The sequence below is a fragment of the Tachysurus fulvidraco genome, chromosome 25, assembly GCF_022655615.1.
Source record: "Tachysurus fulvidraco isolate hzauxx_2018 chromosome 25, HZAU_PFXX_2.0, whole genome shotgun sequence".
In the NCBI taxonomy this organism is placed as follows: Eukaryota; Metazoa; Chordata; class Actinopteri; order Siluriformes; family Bagridae; genus Tachysurus; species Tachysurus fulvidraco.
In genome coordinates this window covers 6648138-6667351 of record NC_062542.1, presented here as the reverse complement: position 1 = coordinate 6667351, position 19214 = coordinate 6648138, and the positions used below count along the sequence as shown (strand labels likewise).

General features: G+C 37.5%; 1 protein-coding gene across 1 annotated transcript in view; it reads left to right on the top strand.

Moving 5' to 3' along the window:
• Positions 1–19214, top strand: part of si:dkey-12j5.1 (probable assembly chaperone of rpl4) — a 64588-nt gene that overhangs the window by 15825 nt on the left and 29549 nt on the right. Inside the window, exon 8 of the mRNA XM_027171874.2 lies at positions 1725–1793. Within this exon, the coding sequence (XP_027027675.2) occupies positions 1725–1793 (69 nt within the window). The remainder of the gene's footprint in view (positions 1–1724; positions 1794–19214) is intronic.

Sequence of the window (19214 nt, the reverse complement as noted above, 5' to 3'; positions counted from 1 at the left end):
CGGGAGCTATGCATTCAGTCACAGGTTAGCTGTTGACTCCAGGAACAGACACAACAATAGTAAATAAGGATGCATTTGAACTTTGGCCAATTAAATCTGTTCAGTTAAAACGAGACAGAAATGACAGTTTGGGGTTAGGACCGAAAATCTAAACATGCTGTAAACAGACAGATGATTTTTATTTACCGGCTGCTCTGTTTTGGACATGAGAAGTCTCTCTAATTCGGGTGTAATGAATATGAGTACAGATAGGGGCTTAAATGTCGAACTTTGTGCTTGCAATTTTGCAATTAAAAACGTTTTCTGCAAAAAGAAAAAGTTGCATCACAATTTATGAAAATAAATAAATAAATAGAAAGAGATCCCACTTCTAGTACTAATACTACTACACTAACAATTTGATTTCTGCTACTATTATTGGTACTATTTCTGAGGCTGTTCTTACTGCAACTACTTAATAAAACATGCTCTTGTTACATGCACTTAATTTTCTACCTTACTGTTTATCTAGCCATGTACCTATTGTGTGGGTTCCTATCCTGTCATAGCCCTCAATCGCATTTCTAGCATTTGAGAGTTCAGGGCCTTGCAGAAGGGCCCAGCAGTGGCAGCTTAGTGGACCTGGGATTTGAACTCATGACTTTCCGATCAGTAGTTCAACACCTTAAACACTAGGTTTCCACATCTCTACATAGATGTGATCAATGTGTCCTGATCGTTTTCATCTGTTTTCTATTCAATCTCGATTCATTTGTTTTATTGTGTTAGTTCATGTCTATTTTGATGCCTTGTTTCTTGCCTGGATGTCCTAGTTTATTTTGACCCATGCTTGTCTTTCTAGTTATGAATAGATGTTTGTCTCTGCCTGGAGGTGGTAGGACTTATGCCAAGGTCTTTGACTGCAAATATCGAATGTGCCTTAAAAAACCCAAACATCTTGTGTTTTGTGTCTTTGGCTGTAACTCCCACATTACATTACGACTACTATTAGTACTATTGCTACTACTATTACTACTATTGTTGTATTAATACTACCAGTGGCTATTACTACTAATAGCTAGCTAGCTAGCTAGTTAGATAGATACTTTATTGACCCCAGAGGATATTCACGCAACTATTAGCAGCATACAGAGCAATAAGATTATCACAAGCACAATACAACCACCGCCCCAAATAACATGCACACGAGTTAATTAATTTTTAAAAATATGAAATGTAAAAAGTCTAGCAGCAAGTAAGAACAAGATGATAATCATACTTAATAACACGTAATAATAGAATTAATACCAATATTACGAATTCTAGTACTATTACTTCCAATAATTTTTCTACTAATATTAAACTGATATATAAATATGATAAATATTCATCTTAATTATTAATGCCCAGATTACTGTAAAGCTAATTTTTTTGGAAAATGTATATTGTTGCAAATCTAGAATTTAACAACAACAATAATCTAGCATTTTCTTTTTTTCTTTTCTTTTTTTTTTCAGTTTTTCTTTTCCCTCAAGTGTGTTCAGTGTTTTGGTTTCAGCCAACAATTTTCATTTTGTTGCATCACAAATAGTAAATTGTGTGTGTGTGCGTGTGTGTGCGTGTGTGCGCGCGCATGCTGCCTCCTGATGTTTCTAATATTGTTTCAGCATTATTTATGCATAAATTTGCTGTAAGCCAAGCAAAGAATTTTACCCATAACATATTCAGCTTTTATTGTTTTTCAGAGTAAACTCCCGCCGTACGAGTCCCGAATTACAACATCCAAACTGCTGATAGAGGTTGAGGAGTTTGAGGTAAGATGATGCTACATTGTTCTTGGGCTAAAATTGAATTGGAATTACTATTTACTATAATCTGAATAGTTGAATGACTAATATGAGCAAATTTGAAAACTTTAATAACCATCTGGTCTGATAAATAATTCCCTCTTGAGGCATTATTCAAGACATTTGGTCCTCATCCACCAACATAACAACGTGTGAATTTTAGTTCCTCACGGATTTTCATAGGCTGAAAATTTACAGTATTTTCCGCACTATAAGGTGCACCTAAGAGCCTTAAATTTTCTCAAAAATCAGTAAAAATGTTGTGCGACTTTGGTAAGCCCTCCGCTTGATTGACTCTCCGACCATTTCCTGCTGACACAGGGACGTAATACATACACTACATACGCTGGAAGCGATAAACCAATCAGAGAACATTACGTAATACGTGCAGTACGTACGCTTACGTATACCATGCCTCCGGTTGGTATACTACCGGTATGTTGCAAAACAACATTTGTTTCTTCTTAACCATTATGCGCTCCACACTCCAGTCCAGTAGATGGCGGTAAATGCACCTTAAGTTGGTTTGCCATCCGCTAATAATAATCAGATGCTTACGAGACACAATACAAACTACAGGTAAATCAGTTACGCGGTTCTAAATGGGAATAGAGCAGCTGAAAGAATTCAACATCAATGTATCTATGGTTCGGAAGTGGAAGAAGCAAGAAAATGTACTGCGCCAAGTTAAGAAGACAGTAGATGAGGACTTTGATGGATTTGTGGGAGAAGATTGATTAAAAATAATGTGTTTGTATTGTTAAATAGTAGTATAAAGTTCAACTAAACTCACTGTTTTGCTTCCGTTACCTTTTTTGTAGACCGTATGTTTTAGCATGCGCCTTATAATACGGTGCGCCTTATGTATGGGTTAAGTACAGAAATAGACCCGTATTTGAGACTGCGCCTTAATATCCGGTGCACCTTATAGTGCGGAAAATACGGTAAGTCTAATTATTTCTGGCAACTGGGAAATTAGGGCTAAAATCAAGTAGTGTGGAATAAAACATATAAATAAATACAAGCAATAAATATGTAAACAAGCCATTAGTACAATTCATGAGTACTAAATCCAGCTGAGCTCATAAGTTTACATCCCTCATGCTGAAACGCCAAAATGTTAATGGTTTAAAAGAAATAAGAGGGATCTTTTTATAAATTTTTTTTTTTTACCTGCCCTGAATAAACTATTTTACATAAGACATGATTACATAGAGTCTACAAGACACAATAATAACTGATCTTCCACAAATGAACCAGTTCATAAGTTTACATATCCTTGATTCTTAATACCGTGTGCTGTTACCTGGATAATCCATGACTGGTTTTAAGTATTGGAAGAGTTTGTGCGCACTAGACTGTAGTGTCCGTGATAAAGTACAGATACGTTCAAGTCACTTTCCACGTGTGCTCATGCACCCCACAATACTTGCTTTGCATATCTTGTATCCATGTGAAGGATTTAAAGCGGCATCCAGTAGACGGCACGTTCGAGAAATCAATCATTCTCGTCCATTACATTCAAAAAAAATCTTTAATATTCTTTATGCATATTAAAGACATCATAAAACAAACCAAAGAACTTTACTTCTCTGAAAGTTTTTGTGGTCAGTGTGATTGTAGTTTTAAGCTGCTTTAATCAGCCCGCTTCAATTAAATTCAGTTTTTCAACAAGTGATGGAAAACATTTGAGAAGCCTGTTATTTATTTATTTGTTTGTCTGTTTGTTTGTTTGTTTGTTTTTACTTTGAATGTGTGAATGCTATTTAAATAGTATTTCACAATGAAAATAAGTTTCTCCTACCAAAGTTACTTTCAATTGAGCGATGGTTAAAGAGGTTTGTTACTAAATTCCTTGTATGGGTGTTTGCTTCACTTGAATAACAGTAAATGGGTTTTTTTTTCTCTCTCTCGAAGCATTTTTCTCTCTTTTCTCCACGGGAAGGATGCGTTTGAATTATTCAGGAATTGTATTTTGCTCAGCACTTGACCTTTACTGTGTGTGTGTGTGTTAGAGAGAGAGAAAGAGAGCAAGAGAATGAGAGAGCGAGAGAGGATGAGAGAGCGAGAGAGAATGATAGAGAATGAGAGAGCGAGAGAGAATGAGAGCGAGAGAGAATGAGAGACAGAGTGTGAGAGAGAGAGAGATAGCCAGAGACTCCTATGAACATATAATGAACTGTGAAAATCCTGAACAGATCCCACTGAGAAAGGTATATAATAGTATATAGAATAGAAAAAGTAAAAAAAGAGAAATACTGTGAATAAGGGTGAGGAAATAAATGATGGATGTGCAAGGTTTTAAAAATTAATGAGGAATCAGATTTTTTTTTTCCCGCGCAAGCTTGAATTGGCAAGAACCTGAAAGGGGTTGTACTTTTCATTCTTTCGTCTGTTTTGTATCTCCATCCCAGTGGAGAAGCGTGTTTGTGAATGCAGCATGACTCGAAAGCTGTTAGATGTCTCCGCGTGGCTGAAAGCTGCACCATAGGGGAGGCATTAATATTAATACCAGTCACCTGCCTGCCTGGCAGAGCTGCACTGAAGGTTATGGGGTCATCCCTTTGATAGCCGGTGCTTAGACAGAAGCCAAGCTCCTGCTCAGCATGAAAGATTTTGATTGGTCTTTTGAGGAAAGGAAGGAAAGTTGAAGAGAGAGACGAGAGTTAGAGTGAGAGCGTGAGAGAGAAGAGATAGCGAGATAGAAAGAGTCTTGGCTGATACTAAACCGGGTAGCGTAGGGCTCGCACACGTCACAAGACAACTTTTCAGCAATTGATAAAAGTCACAAATGCATGTCGCAGGAGCCACTATTATATATAGGGTTCTGACAAGAGTAGACTAGTCACAGAGCACATCACACAGCAGCAATACACTTACAGATTGTTCTCATCGACAGCATAGTAAAAGAAAACTTATGCAAATGGACATGTATCGTACATGCAGGATAAGTTCATAATACTAGTCATAAATTTATACACATTTACATTTACAGCATTTGGCAGACGCCCTTATCCATAGCGACGTACATAAGTGCTTAAATCTCTAACATTGAATCATTAATGCTGGCTCACTAGGTTACATACTAAAGATACCATGAGTTTTAAGCATTTGTACAAAGTTACAATGAAAAAGTGTCAAACGTTGTGTTGTTTTTTTTTAAATGCAAAATATAGGAAAAGAAGTGCTAGTTGAAGTGTTTCCTGAATAAGTAGGTCTTCAACCGCCGCTTGAAAATAGCCAGTGACTCAGCTGTCCGGACCTCTAGGGGAAGTTCATTCCACCACCTTGGTGCCAGAACAGAGAAGAGTCTTGTAGTATACTTGCCTCTTACCCTGAGAGATGGTTGAACCAGTCGAGCAGTGCTGGTAGACCGGAGGGTGCGGGCTGCAGTGCGAGGAGTGATGAGGGCTTTGAGGTAAGAGGGAGCTGGTCAATTTTTGGCTTTGTAGGCCAGCATCAGTGTTTTGAATACACCATTACTTTTGGTGAATTGGTGGACAAGGTTACATAAGTGAAATTATAAACGTGAATTAAAGAATGGTTTGCATACTGAATGTATGGTGTGACAAACCAAATCTGCAGAAAATCTGTGCTAATTTTGAAATATTTGGTTCTACGGTTATTTAACGTAAAACGAAGTCAATCTATAAATGTCTAAAAATCTTGCTAGCTAAGTGAGGCTTTAATTGTTGTTGGATAGCTAGTGGTGATATAATATTTAGTTCTGTCACTTTTGAGAATTTTTGATTACAAGCTGTCCAAATATTTCAAAAATCTTTAAAATCGTTAACAATTTTTATGCTATCAACAACAATATTTTTTTTTTTAGAAATTCAATAAAAGTACAATCGAAAAAAAGTTTCTTAGCAAACCTATATATCAGATTTTTGATTTTATGTACAGTATATAGTCAGCGCTCACATCTGATCACCAGTAATTAGCTATATTTGTAGGCGTAATTTGAAATCAGTTAAAATTAGAATTTTATCGATCACCTACACAATGACACACAGTATAACATGCGATATGAGTCGAAAAATAAAAATAGAGTCAAGAATGGAGTAGTAAAGTAAAATGGAATTATGTGTATAGAAAATAAATAAATAGACAAAATAAAAAAAATATCTCTGGAAAAAAAATACAATCACTATGGTGATAAATAACGAGTGCGATATTTTGAATAGTCAGATGTTCGACAATTAAATCTTTGGAATTTACGTTACAGTTAAATGGGCCTTTAACATCAAAAAGTTTCCTATTTTTGTACAAGTTAACTTTCTGTGATGGCAAACCGACACGCATTCAGACCGCATAGGGATAAATCTGGGTCGGGATTTGATTTCAAGCCCTGTTTTGCAGCCCTGTGCGATGGTAGAGCGCTATAATATAGATGTCTGTTCAGTCAGGCATCTCAAGACAACCACAGACCTGTGCGAGGCACGTCTCTCTGTAGATGTTTTGTACATTTCCACAGAGTGTGTATTTTTATGCTATAACGTCTTGCTTGAGCAAACTCTGTGCTCTTGAAAGATTTTATAAAACTGGAGTAAAACTGACAGATATCGGCATTATTTGAACAGGCTCTTGAGAGAATCTCAGTGTGTATCTTTGTGTTTATGGATGTCAAAACTCAGAAAACAGGTTCTATCTCAATTTTATCAGGACTTTTTCCCTTATCTACACCTTCTGGTTAAAGCCCAGAACACCCACAAACAGCGTGAGATTGATTTCTTCCTCAGGAAGAGAGAAGTTTAGCAAGAAGGAACGAAAAAATGGGCGAGGAGAAAAATCTCTCATCAACGTTTACACAAACTAGAATTGAATGTTAGTTTGTAATGACACTGGCAGCATCCAATTATCTCTAAAGATGAAGGCATTTAATTAAGAAAAAAAAAATCCCTGCACTGCAGACTGCATTCTGTACACATTTTTAATTGACTACCTAATTTTCTTTTGTGGGTTTTTATCTTTATTGTTGCACCCCTGAAACTGCCTGTAGTGAAATTTCTCCGAATAGCTAAATTTAATGGCTGTGTTTTATGATACACATTATAATTTGCTAGCAGTGTGTCTGCTAGAGTCTAACAAATTATTCAGCAAGATTTTTATTGATATTTTTTTGTGTGTGTCTGTATTATTGTGCTTAATAATTCTATTCTGTAGCTACACCTTTTTAGTTTTGTCAGTTTGGTGTCTGGATCTGAAATATGGCACCGGGCAAAAATGAGAGCTTTTACTTTCCTGGTAGATAATACATTTTATGATTTGTCCAGTTCTGACAGAAGGAATTTTTTTCATAGTTACGTTTACATTCACTGCATTTAGCAGACGCTCTTATCCAGAGAGACTTACATTTTATCTTATGTTTTTCATTAGATTAAAAAAAAATACAACTGAACAATTAAGGGCCTTTCTCAGGAGCCTAGCAGTGGCAGCCTGGTGGAATTGGGAATCGAACTCACAGCCTTCTGATTGGTAATCCAACACCTTAACCACTAGGCTACCAAATTGTTTCTAGCTAATAAGATAGTATCATAGTAAATAGAATAGAACCCAAATGCAAAAAAAAAGAGAAAAATTTTCCTTTCATTTTCCTTTCCAACCTTTCATTTAAGTACATTACTTTGGTGGTAAAAAAAAAACTACACATTTAGAAAAAATGACAACTTGAAATCATGTGTCCCACAATTATTGGCACCCCTAACAATTAACTAAATATTTAAATAAACAAAACCCCTAGACAACGGTCTAAAAGTTTCACTTGTGCCTCGGACACAGGTCGGGTATAATACTAGCAGCATCGGGTCTTGGGTAATTTAAAATAAATGTGTTTTTACCGAATGGACCCGAGAACACCCGAACTACTGTATCATTGACTTGAGTCCTTTTCCAACCGCTACTCTGTTTGCTAAGACCGCTTGCGACATCGTGTGACTGGCGGTAAGCTAATTTTCATTGAAACAGACCTGTCAATCAATTTTGTAAAAAAAAGTGCTTCGGGTCGGGTACATTTTTTTTTAGACCCGAGAAGACTTCTTGTCCCAAGTTTATCTTGCCACAGCGCACACTAAGGAAGATGGTGAGAGGAGTAAAAAATTTCCTAAGCTCACTGTCACAGAATTGTATCAAAGAGTGGCATTTTGGGGTTACAAAGGACTCCATGACAACGATCAGACGCTACATGCCAACAAGCTGTTTGGGAGGCATTCAAGGAAAAAGCCTTTTCTCACTAACACTCACAAACGTAAACGTCTGGAGTTTGCTAAGTGGTACTGGGACTTCAACTGGGATCGGGTGCTTTGGCCTGATTGAGCTTTTTGGCAACAAACACTCTAAGTGGGTTTGGCGTAAAACAAAAGAGGAGTATGCCGAAAAGCACCTCATGCTCACTGTAAATATGGTGGAGGATCTGTGATGCTGTGGGCCTGTTTCTCTTCCACAGGCCCTGGGAACCTTGTTAGGGTGCATGGCATTATGAAGGCTTTGAACTACCAGGACATTTTAAATAAAAAGCTGATGGCCTCTCCCAGAAAGCTGAAGATGGGTCGTCATTGGGTCTTTCAGCAGGATAATGATCCAAAACATATGGCAAAATCTACACAAAAATGGTTCAGCAGTCACAAACTCAAGGTCCTCCCATGGCCATCTCAGTCCCCAGACCTCAACCCAATCGAAAACCTGTAGGCCGAGCTAAAGAGGAGAGTGCATAAGAGAGGACCCAGGACACTGGATGATCTAGAAAGATTGTGCAAAGAAGAATGGTCAAAGATCCCTCTCTCTATGTTCTCCAATCTTGTGGAATTTTATAGGAGGAGATTAAGTGCTGTCTTGTTGGCAAAAGGGGGTTGTACACAGTAACATCAGGGGTGCCAATAATTGTGGGACACATGATTTCAAGTTGTTGTTGTTTTTTTTATTTAAATTTGTGATTTATTTATTTTTTTTTACCCCCAAAGTAATGTACTTAAATGAAAGGTTGGATTTTTCTCTTTTTTTGCATTTGGGTTCTATGTTGTTTAAAAAAACAAACAAAAAAAAACCCTGAATTTTTAGAAGTCCACGGCCACATCTTAAACAGGGGTGCCAATAATCGTGTAGGGCACTGTATATACAAATGTTTAGAATTCACATGTATAGAGTGCTGTAGGTATAAATTATAAAACCCGGTTATAAATATCTTCTGGTTATTAAAAGTTACAAAAATCTTCTGGTTATATCGTCTTGATATAACCAATGGCTTTTTTTTTCTGAAATATGGTCTGTGGTTAACACAAGCTCAAGATATTTTCCGTATCATAATCATAAACTTTTGTCGGTCACTGAGTTTATTTCCTGCAGTATTCCAAAAGCTAATGGAACAATCTTATAGGCTTTTTGTCAAGGGAACCATGGGGATAAGGGTTGGCCTACAAACATATCATCATCCCTGCAGCATGCTGTTCATTCATTTGTTATTGTGAGTTATATTTTAATGTCTTAATATCCAAGTCTTTTGATTAGACAGAAATACTTTAAGAGTACTCGTTGTGTATCTCATGCTCATTTTATGGCATCCCAATAATGTTCTTTGTGCTGAATAAACACAGACACATTCTGAAATTCAATTCAGTTTTATTTGTATAGCAGTTTTAACAATAGACATTGTCCTTAAAGCAGTTTTACAGAACATAAGAAATATATTACAAAAAGTTCAAGATTAATATTAGACTTGTATATAAATGTATTTGGATTTATCCCCAATGAAGAAGCCTGAGGTAACTGAGGTGACTGCGGTGAGGAAAAAACTCCCTTAGATGGAAGAGGAAGAACCTTGAGAGGAACCAGACTCAAAAGTGAACCTCATCCTCATTTGGGTGACACTGGAGGGTGTGATTATAAACTGTCAGAGAATTTATTGATCAGGAGGTTGTTGTCCCGATAGACCACATGTGGTTGGCGTCTTTTTACTGATGCTCTGAAATCTTCAAGTAGCGGAACACAACTGGAGCTGGTACATCTCTAGATGCCTTGTGATGGGTAGAAAAAGAGGAGTAAGTGGAGAGGAATTAGCATAGCTGCTGGTCATAATATTTGCAAGCGCTAGATGATGATGTGCATATGATCAGATGTACCCGAGGACACGGTCGTGGGTTATATGTATTATGTGTAAGCCTGGATAAAGAGATATGTCTTCAATCTACAGGGAGAGTGTGTCTGAGCCCCGAACACTGTCAGGAAGGCTATTCCGAGGTTTAAGAGCTAGACATAAACATAAAAATGCTCCACCACCTTTAGTAGACTTTGAAAGTCTGGGAACTACCAGAAGTCCAGAATTTTGTGATCTCAAAGACTAACCCCAGAATGTTGTAGGTTATTATAACAACACGCTAGTCAGTTGTCCACACATTTTTCCCATATATTGTGTACTGCTCATAATTCTTTTTGTAGATAGAAATAATACTGTATTTATCATTACTATTCTGATCATAGACCAGAATATTATTGGTATATGAGAGACCGCAGTTTTCTGATCAATATTATGAAACCGAGGTTTGTAGGTTGTATTTTTGTGTCATATTTATTTGTACTGATTATATCTGGTCGACTGGCTCATCATTATTCCGTCAAGGATTGTTTTTTTGTTTTTTTTGTGAGCACTCAGAGCTAGGAGAGAAAAATAACCGTATTGACTGTCTGGCACATCAATCCATAGTTTCATACTTGCAGAACAGAACAGAACCGAAGAGAACGAGGAAGCAGATATATATCTCCGCTCATGCCTCTAGGGGTGTCGAGATTCACTGATTTGAGCAACTGCAATAATTCACATCACTGTGTTCTGAGCACAAGCTGCGAGGTAATCACGACCGGATCACTTTAGGTTTCTCCGTACAAGTCCATCACCACGCATCTCTTATTTTATTAGGATTTGGTCATTTTAGAAAATTAATTTCCTTTCACACCGCGCGCTTCTTTCCTTCTTGCCCTCGTTCTTTCGCCACCCGTCTGTACGTCTCTTCTTCTGTCGATCCTCGTAAAATGAAATATCCCACTCCCTAAAGCTAACATTTTTTTCACCTCATTGAACGACCTTTCGAATAAGGTCTGTGAAACATTATATCAAAATGAGATTTCGAATTGATATATTACCATAATGCTCAAACTGTGAAGAGGTGGCGTCGTGATGTAGGACCTCTTTCCCTCATTCTTTCCCTCTCACTCGGATTTATACCTACTATATTTGTGGAAATATTAAAAAAAAAAAAAAGATACTGCGAAGATTAAATGCACTTTAGGTCTGATTTCTGATAATATATTGAATTGATGGCAATATTGAGAGATTCCTACATTCTTCTTCTTCTTTCAGCTTTTCCCGTTAGGGGTCGCCAAAGTAAATCGTCACTTACCACCTAACTCCATCCTCGGCATCCTCTACTCTCGCGACAATTACAGTACCTTCATGTCCTCTTTCAACACATCCATATATCTCCTCTTTGGCCTTCCTCTTGACCTCTTACCTGGCAGCTCCATCTCCAACCTCCTTCTACCAATATAACCATCTCCCTCCTCTGTACATGTAAAAACCATCTCCATCTATCCTCTCTGACCTTGTCCTCAAAACACCCAGCCTGAGTTGTCCCTCTGATTTGCTCCTTCCTAATCCTGTCCATCCTCGTCACTCCTAAAGAGAACCTCAACATCCTCATCTCTGCTACCTCCACCTCTGCCTCGTGTCTTTTCCTCACTGCTACAGTCTCTAACCCATACAGCATAGCTGGTCTCACTACTGTCTTTTACACCTTTCCTTTGATTCTTGCTGGCACTTTTCTCCACCCATTCCAACCCGCCTGCACTCGCCTCTTCACCTCTTTTCCACACTCCCCATCACAACTGGATAGTTGATGGTTATTTTTCAGAGATTATAATAATAAATTTCGTAAATAAATAATTTCATACTCGAAAGAAACTTTAGTAGTTTATTAAAATAACATAGGTATTGTTTTAGGGGGGATTTGGTAGCATAGTGGTTAAGGTGTTGGACTACTGATCAGAAGCTCACGAGTTTGACTCCGAGGTCCACCAAGCTGCCACTCCCGGGCCCCTGAGCAAGGCCCTTAACCCTCAATCGATCAGTTGTATAAATAAAAATAAAAAAACCCACTCTGGACTATATGCTAGAATGCTAGAAATGTAAAGTAAATGTAAATATTCTTATTTACTTCTGATAAATGTGGTACTTGTTTATTGTTAATTAGTTTTTTTTCTTCTTTTCTTCTTCTTCAGGATGCTTCAGTGGTATCAGTTATATCTGGTATCATCTGTCTGATACAATGCTCATAGTCATAAAAATATATATTATAGGATATTTTTATCTGATGTCAATAGATGATATATTATATTAGTCTTTTGCAAAGGTTTTCACCCCCCCTAGATTATAATGGACACTTATACAGATTGTTCCAGACAGTATTTTTTTTTATTAAAATCACTATATGTTTAAAGCCAAATTTCTAAAAATGCTGCTTGTAGAAGTATTCAGCCCCTAGCATGTGATAGAAGCACCTTTTGTCTCCCTGTCTTCCTGGCAGAGCTGCTTCAGGGCCATCAGGTTGGTTGGATGTTGTTTTGTTGACTACAATTTCCAGACAGTCCCACGGATTCTCAATAGGATTCAAATCTGGTCTTTTATGTGGTTTTCCGAGCGTGTTTGTTCCCGGCATCCCCCACAGCGCATTCAGACTCACTCGGTTCTATTGAACCCTGGTGCATTTGCGTTCATCTTACGTCATCATAAACACGCATAGAGCCCATAATGGGACTCAACATATTTATTTATCTATTTTTATTATTATTATTATTTTGTGCTATTATGCGCAGCAGGGCATCTGTGTCCCACAAGGTTCCCCTGACCCTCATGCTACACTTGTGTTGTAGAAAGTATTGATGTCGTCATCTGCTTAATCAAACATGCAGGTTATTTTACTTACTAGAATAAGTTTGAACCCGAGTACGAAGTGCGAACATGTTCAATGGAATCGCAGAATAGATTCGGTACAACTGAACTCGCACCACCTCCTACATTTAGTTTTTCACCTCCTACATTGTTCTGCCGAAAAAGTGACCCAAGCTTAATTATATTGTGTGTGTGTGTGTGTGTGTGTGTGTATATGTGTATGTATATATATATATATATATATATATATATATATATATATATATATATATATATATATATATATATATATATATGGATTAAAGCGGCTTCTATTTTAACATCATCCTGTATTTTTCTCCATCCGTTCTCAATTTAATTTGGAAAAGAACCTTCAGAGGATGAAAAGTGTCCCTGAAGCATAATGCCGCCACCACCGTGTTACACTGTAGGGATGGTGTTCGTGAGGCATTGACCTGTGTTATGTTTGCACCAAACACCAAACACAGCGCTTTAGAAATCTGTCGAATGCAGTTCATCCTAGGGGTTTTTGTTCAGTAATGGAAGCTGTTTTAACATTTTACGTGTCAAGGCCAATTATAATTCAGTCGCATCCTCTTTACAGCAGTATCTTTCATCTGGATCCTGCGGGTTGAATACTTGTACAAACAGCATTTTTTCAGTTATTGCATTTCTTAGAAACACTTGCTGAACAATAAATAATTTGGATGTTGGAAAAAAAAAGTAGTAGTAGTTTTACCATTATCCATAATGAATATATAAAAGTTCTAGTGTGAATTTTCTTCTTCGTCTTCTTCTTCTTCGTCTTCATCTTGTTCTACTACTACTTCTTCTTCTACAGCTTATTGTTCTTGTTCTTTTGCTGCTACTACTACTTAGTTTTCTTTATCTTCTACTATTTCTATTTGTTCTTGTTCTTCTGCTACTACTACTTAGTTTTCTTCTCACTATTACTACTATTATTCTTCTCACTATGCTAACCTTGCAAATACAACCATCACGTTCTATCTCCAGACTAATATTCCCATAACCCTAAACCCACTGATTTCCACTCATATGAAGTGACCCGTCCTTTCATCAGTAATTTAGCTGTTCACCGATTACCCGTGTGCTTCTAACTTTTTAGAATAAATAGGTGATAAATATTGCAAGGCTTCATTAAAGGATACAGTCATAAATTTTCATTTGAATGCTCCATCCCAGCGAAGCCTCGTTAATAAAAGGAGCCAGCCGTGGTCATTAATTACCGGTTGCATCCTTTGTTTCTGGCAGTGTTCAGGGAGAAAACTCATTTGGTCCATAATGTTCTGTTTGAGCCAGAGGTGGGTAATAGGATCAAAGGGGTACAGATAATAAATTACTGAAGGTCTGTGTATTGTTGAGAGTGTGTGAATATTTGTGTATAAGGATGTGTGTGGGTTTTTATTTGTATGCACATGCGCTGAAGCGTATAATGGCCCTGTTTGAAAAGATCAGAGGTACCTTTGGGAAATGTAATCCAGTCAACTAACAATCTAACTGCAGTTGTGCTGAACTGTGTGTGTACTGTACATGCACATTTTAGGCACATGCGGATAGCTTTATACGGACGCGTTAAAATATGCGTAGACCTGCATGCTTCTTCGCATATCTCATGACAATTACAGAGTCTTGTGTTCGAATGAATCCCGAGCATCCTACCTTAATGTCACAGGAACCAGGTTAACGGTTGTGTTTGCATGCGGTAACCTTTTCAGACGTTCTCAAAGGAGCTGAGCCATAGCATTAGGTCTTTTACATAGAATTTTATTCTCAAATACGCCAGGGTTTAAAGCCAAACTGGGAGCAGTGGCCTGAGCCAAATTGCTCCCAGAGCTATTTTCTGTGCTGCTAGGCCAGAAACACATTAACACATTAGTCCTGTAGGAGCTCGGATTCTTTAAGCCTTGTCTGGACAACCCTGTCTAAAGCTTTGTAGAAAGCTTTTCAGAAGAAAATAAAGCAGAAAATACTAAACTACTTAATACTGTCATTAATATACTGCATGAATTTATAGATTGGGATCAACCCTATAGAAGGAAATCAACCCTAGCCTCCCATCTCTAGGTCCAATTTCGCTTCTGTTTACGCTTTACAAATTCCTAGTGGTTGCCAGATCCCACTTTTTTTTAATCGTACGGTAGACCTAATCATAAAAGAGACAGATACGGCCGTTTATCCATTTTATCCGTTTTATCTATCCATAAATATTTGTTCTGGAATTATTCCAAACTATTTTTGTATATTTTTTTTTCTTCATGGCTGATCTGTTCTTTATGATGATGAGAAAAAACCCTGCATTTTAGCATTGCAGTACAGAGTACAGGCAGTATATTTCTCTTGTTCCCTGCAGAAAGTGAGGTTGTTTTTTTTTAATTTGTGGCAATCCCAGATATAAAGATTTCTCTGTTTCTGGTCTACATTTGATATGATTATTGCAACTTGCAACTTTTCTAGGAAAAGATTGTTTGCAATGCTCACATGCTGTGAACTGGCCTCCTTTAAAAGTTTTTCAGAATAGCAAACTCCATATTCCACCATATTCAGTTCTTAAATTATCTATATTAAAATGTCTAAATATTTCATTATATTTTTTCTAAAACACTAAAAAAGGGAAGTGGAAGCTCTGTGGATAAGATGTTGGACTACTGATTGGAAGATTGTGAGCTGTGGGCCTATATGTTTTAGCTCGGAAGGTAGAAAGAAAGAAGGAAAGAAAGAAGGAAGGAAGGAAGGAACAAAAAAGAGATGAAAGGAAGGAAAGAAAGAAAAATAACAAGATCGATGGAAGGAAGGAGGGAAAGAAAAAGAGATGAAGGGAAGGAGGGAAAGAAAAAGAGATGAAGGGAAAGAGGGAAAGAAAAAGAGATGAGGGGAAGGAAGGAAAGAAAAAGAGATGAGGGGAAGGAAGGAAAGAAAAAGAGATGAACGGTAGGAAGGAAAAAAGGAGATGAATGGAAGAAGGGAAAAAACTGAGATAAGGGGAATGGGGGAAAGAAAAAGAGATTAGGGGATGGTGGGAAAGAAAAAGAGATGAAGAGAGGGAGGGGAAAAAAGGAGATGAAGGGAAGAAGAGAAAAATATGAAGAAAAGAAGGAAAATAAAAGATGAAGGGAAGGAGGGAAAGAAGAAAAGAAGGAAAAAAAGAGATGAAGGGAAGGAGGGAATGAAAGAGATGAAGGGAATTAAGGAAACAAAAAGAGATGAAGGGAATTAAGGAAACAAAAAGAGATGAAGGGAATTAAGGAAAGAAAAAGAGATGAAGGGAAGAAAGGAAAGGAAAGGCATGAGAAAGGGACAGGGAAAGGAAGGACAGGAAGGAAAGAATTGAATTTTCCTAGAGTGTCAGTAATTCTGGAGGTCACCTGAGTGTCCTCTGTCTGAGAGTGTTGTGTCTGAGAGAAACAATGATGCCGGATCTGTCTATTTCAATTTGACTTTAATTATAAACATCACTGGCTTTAATGAATCATTAATGTGTTGTTTACTCAGCTTAATGACCTGATCAGCACCGGCTCTTTGTTTTTATGGGTATCCCTGTAAAAGTCCCACTGCTCATATTTGATTAGGAATGAAAACAGACTTTTAGTCATTGTGTGTGTGTGTGTGTGTGTGTGTGTGTGTGTGTGTGTGTGTGTCTTTGTAACCTTTCAAAGACGTAAGAATAAATCCCTTGTGTTCTTTATGTGTGGAATGATGGAGACAAAAGTATGTCTATTAAATAAATCTGGATGCTTGTGTTCACACTTGATTGACTTTTATTATTTGCTTCCTTTTCTGCACCTAAATTTCAATCAGTCCTTTACATGTTCAACTCTTTTTTAAAATTTTTTTTTTAAACCCATAAATGTCCAGACAGAGCAGATAAAACGATGACGATGACGCTGTGGCATTTTTGTTTTCTTATATATGAAAACTATTTACATTGATGGCTGCTGGTGATGTAAGATGGGAGGACTAAAATCTTATATACTTTATTTATCGATAGCTTGACATCAGAATTGAGCAATACGTTATAATGCGATTAGACTATAGGTGCTACAGTTTGTCCCCAAAAAAGCCCAAATATCCTGCTTACTAGTGCAGCCAGCCAATCAGACTGCGACCTTCAAGTCCCTGAAGCTTGAGTAGAAACATTATTTTTCTGAATGAATCTAATAACTTGTGACATTTGGATTTCGCCTTCCTCTGTGTTCTCACATCCTTTGACCAAAATTTGAGGACGGAATTGCTGTCCTCCATACAGTAAACACACACACACGCACACGTACGCACACACAAAATGATGTACTGGAAAATAGGACACTTAAATGCCAAGGGAAAAAAAACATGACAGGTTTGTTCGATGTTGGCTCAAAAGCTTTGGCAGGCATTTTTACTTTTCCACATACACATACACATTGGTGCTTAGATACACGCACACCTACAGTTCTCAGGTTCGAGAGGTCAGTGTATTTAAGGCTCCAGGTTGACAGGACATCAGTAATATTCCTAATAAGGCTTGTAAGTCTGTTTCTGTTACACACACCGGGGCAGACAGCGTGTGTAGATCCAGCAGAGATCTGCATTAAAATAAACAGAGGGCAACTTGAAAGAAAGTGAAAGAGCGAAGCCAGACTCGCGCTCAGGTGAAAGACAGGGATGAGCAGGGAGTGTAAATTCTTATGCCCTCGTTGTCACCGCTTTTTCTTTCTTTCCTTTATTTTCTGCTTCATAATCAATATCTCTTATTAGCGGAGAGTGAGAATGATGTGATGTGCTGTCTTTGTGATACCTGCGTGTCACACTCTTGACACACACACACACACACACACACACACACACACACACACACACACACACACACACACACACACGCGTGCATAAAGACAGACACACACTTAACTGCTCCTTGTCAGGGTGGGTGGGTGTGTGTGTGTGTGTGTGTGTGTGTGTGTGTGTGTGTGTTAAGGCATCTGCTGTTCCATGTGCTATATGTCAGTGATAAATTAGTTTCACGAATCCCTGGTGAGCACTCACTTGTCGCCAGGTAACCATCGCTACAGCGAACCTGTCACCAGGCCGAGACGAAAACTTGTCACTGGGGCTAAACCCAGCTGCTGTCACATTTCTACTGGAGACTCATTCTTTACTAAGCTGCAGTTTTATCTCTGTGTGAACTGCTTCATAGCTCCGTAGTTACATAAGGAGGATTTTGTGTAGACGGGCAGTAGCTTTTGTAATTATTATTACAGGATCATTATACTTATGTCGGTTAGATAATGCTGTTAAAGAACATCTGTAATAATTATGGCCCATTTCAAAATACTCCTTGGATTAAAAAGATTTATACCACAGTGCAGTTGTGTTCTCAAATCAGAAGGTGTAGAGTCATTTTCTGTGCAATTCTCCGCATAGTCTTGTACTATTAATAAACAGATTATTAAACATATTATTTAACAAAGAAAAACATTATATAATGTCATTATAGGTCTGGTGAAGATTTATTGGTTTCCCATTTCTGTTGCTTTGTAAGGATCAGTACGTTTGGGAGAGAATCTTCTTTCCAGGATCCTTCAGGATCCTCCAGGATCTTCCAGGATTTTGCTTTGCCTTTTTTTTGTCTTATTAATTTGGATAGAAATGGGAAGAAAGAGATGCTGGTGAGAGAATGTTATAACTAGGAGCTAACCTTTTCAAATGAAAACTTTTTTGGTCACACAACCATACACAGTATTTATTTATTTATTTATTTATTTATTTGTCTGTCTGTCTGTCTGTCTGTCTGTCTGTCTGTCTGTCTGTATGTATGTATGTATGTATGTATGTATGTATGTATGTATGTATGTATGTATGTATGTATGTATGTATGTATTGTCCCTGACTTACAAATAGAATCTACATAAACCGAATTTACTTCCCAATAGGTAGGAAAGGGGGAACATATATCCAGAAAAATAGTTTGTGGTCCAGCTTGTGTTGTTTCTCTTACATACTGTATACATTTCACGCTCTCTCACAGAAAAATCCTATTACTGATATTTTTGTACCTTGTCACTTTCATAAACAACTTTCATTATTTGGACCCTAACGGCTCCTGAACACCACCAATGAACTCGATCTAACCCATTAACAACTATTAACAGTATAACTACAGTATATACAACAAAACTTTCACATCTGCTCGCTTCCAGTACATGGCAAAATTATTTGAACCAATCCATACTGTGTTAGCGCTATAACAATAAGAAATATGTGTGTGAGTCTTGCTCTTTAAGACTGTAGGATACAAAACAACACAAATGGACACAAGTGATTCGATATACTTCAATTCAATACCCCTGTGAAATGATTCAGCACAGATTTAGACAGTCTAATTTAGGTCTGATCCTATTTTACTGAGTTCAGACATATTTCAATGAATATATTGCTATGTCCTTGTAACATTTAGGAGA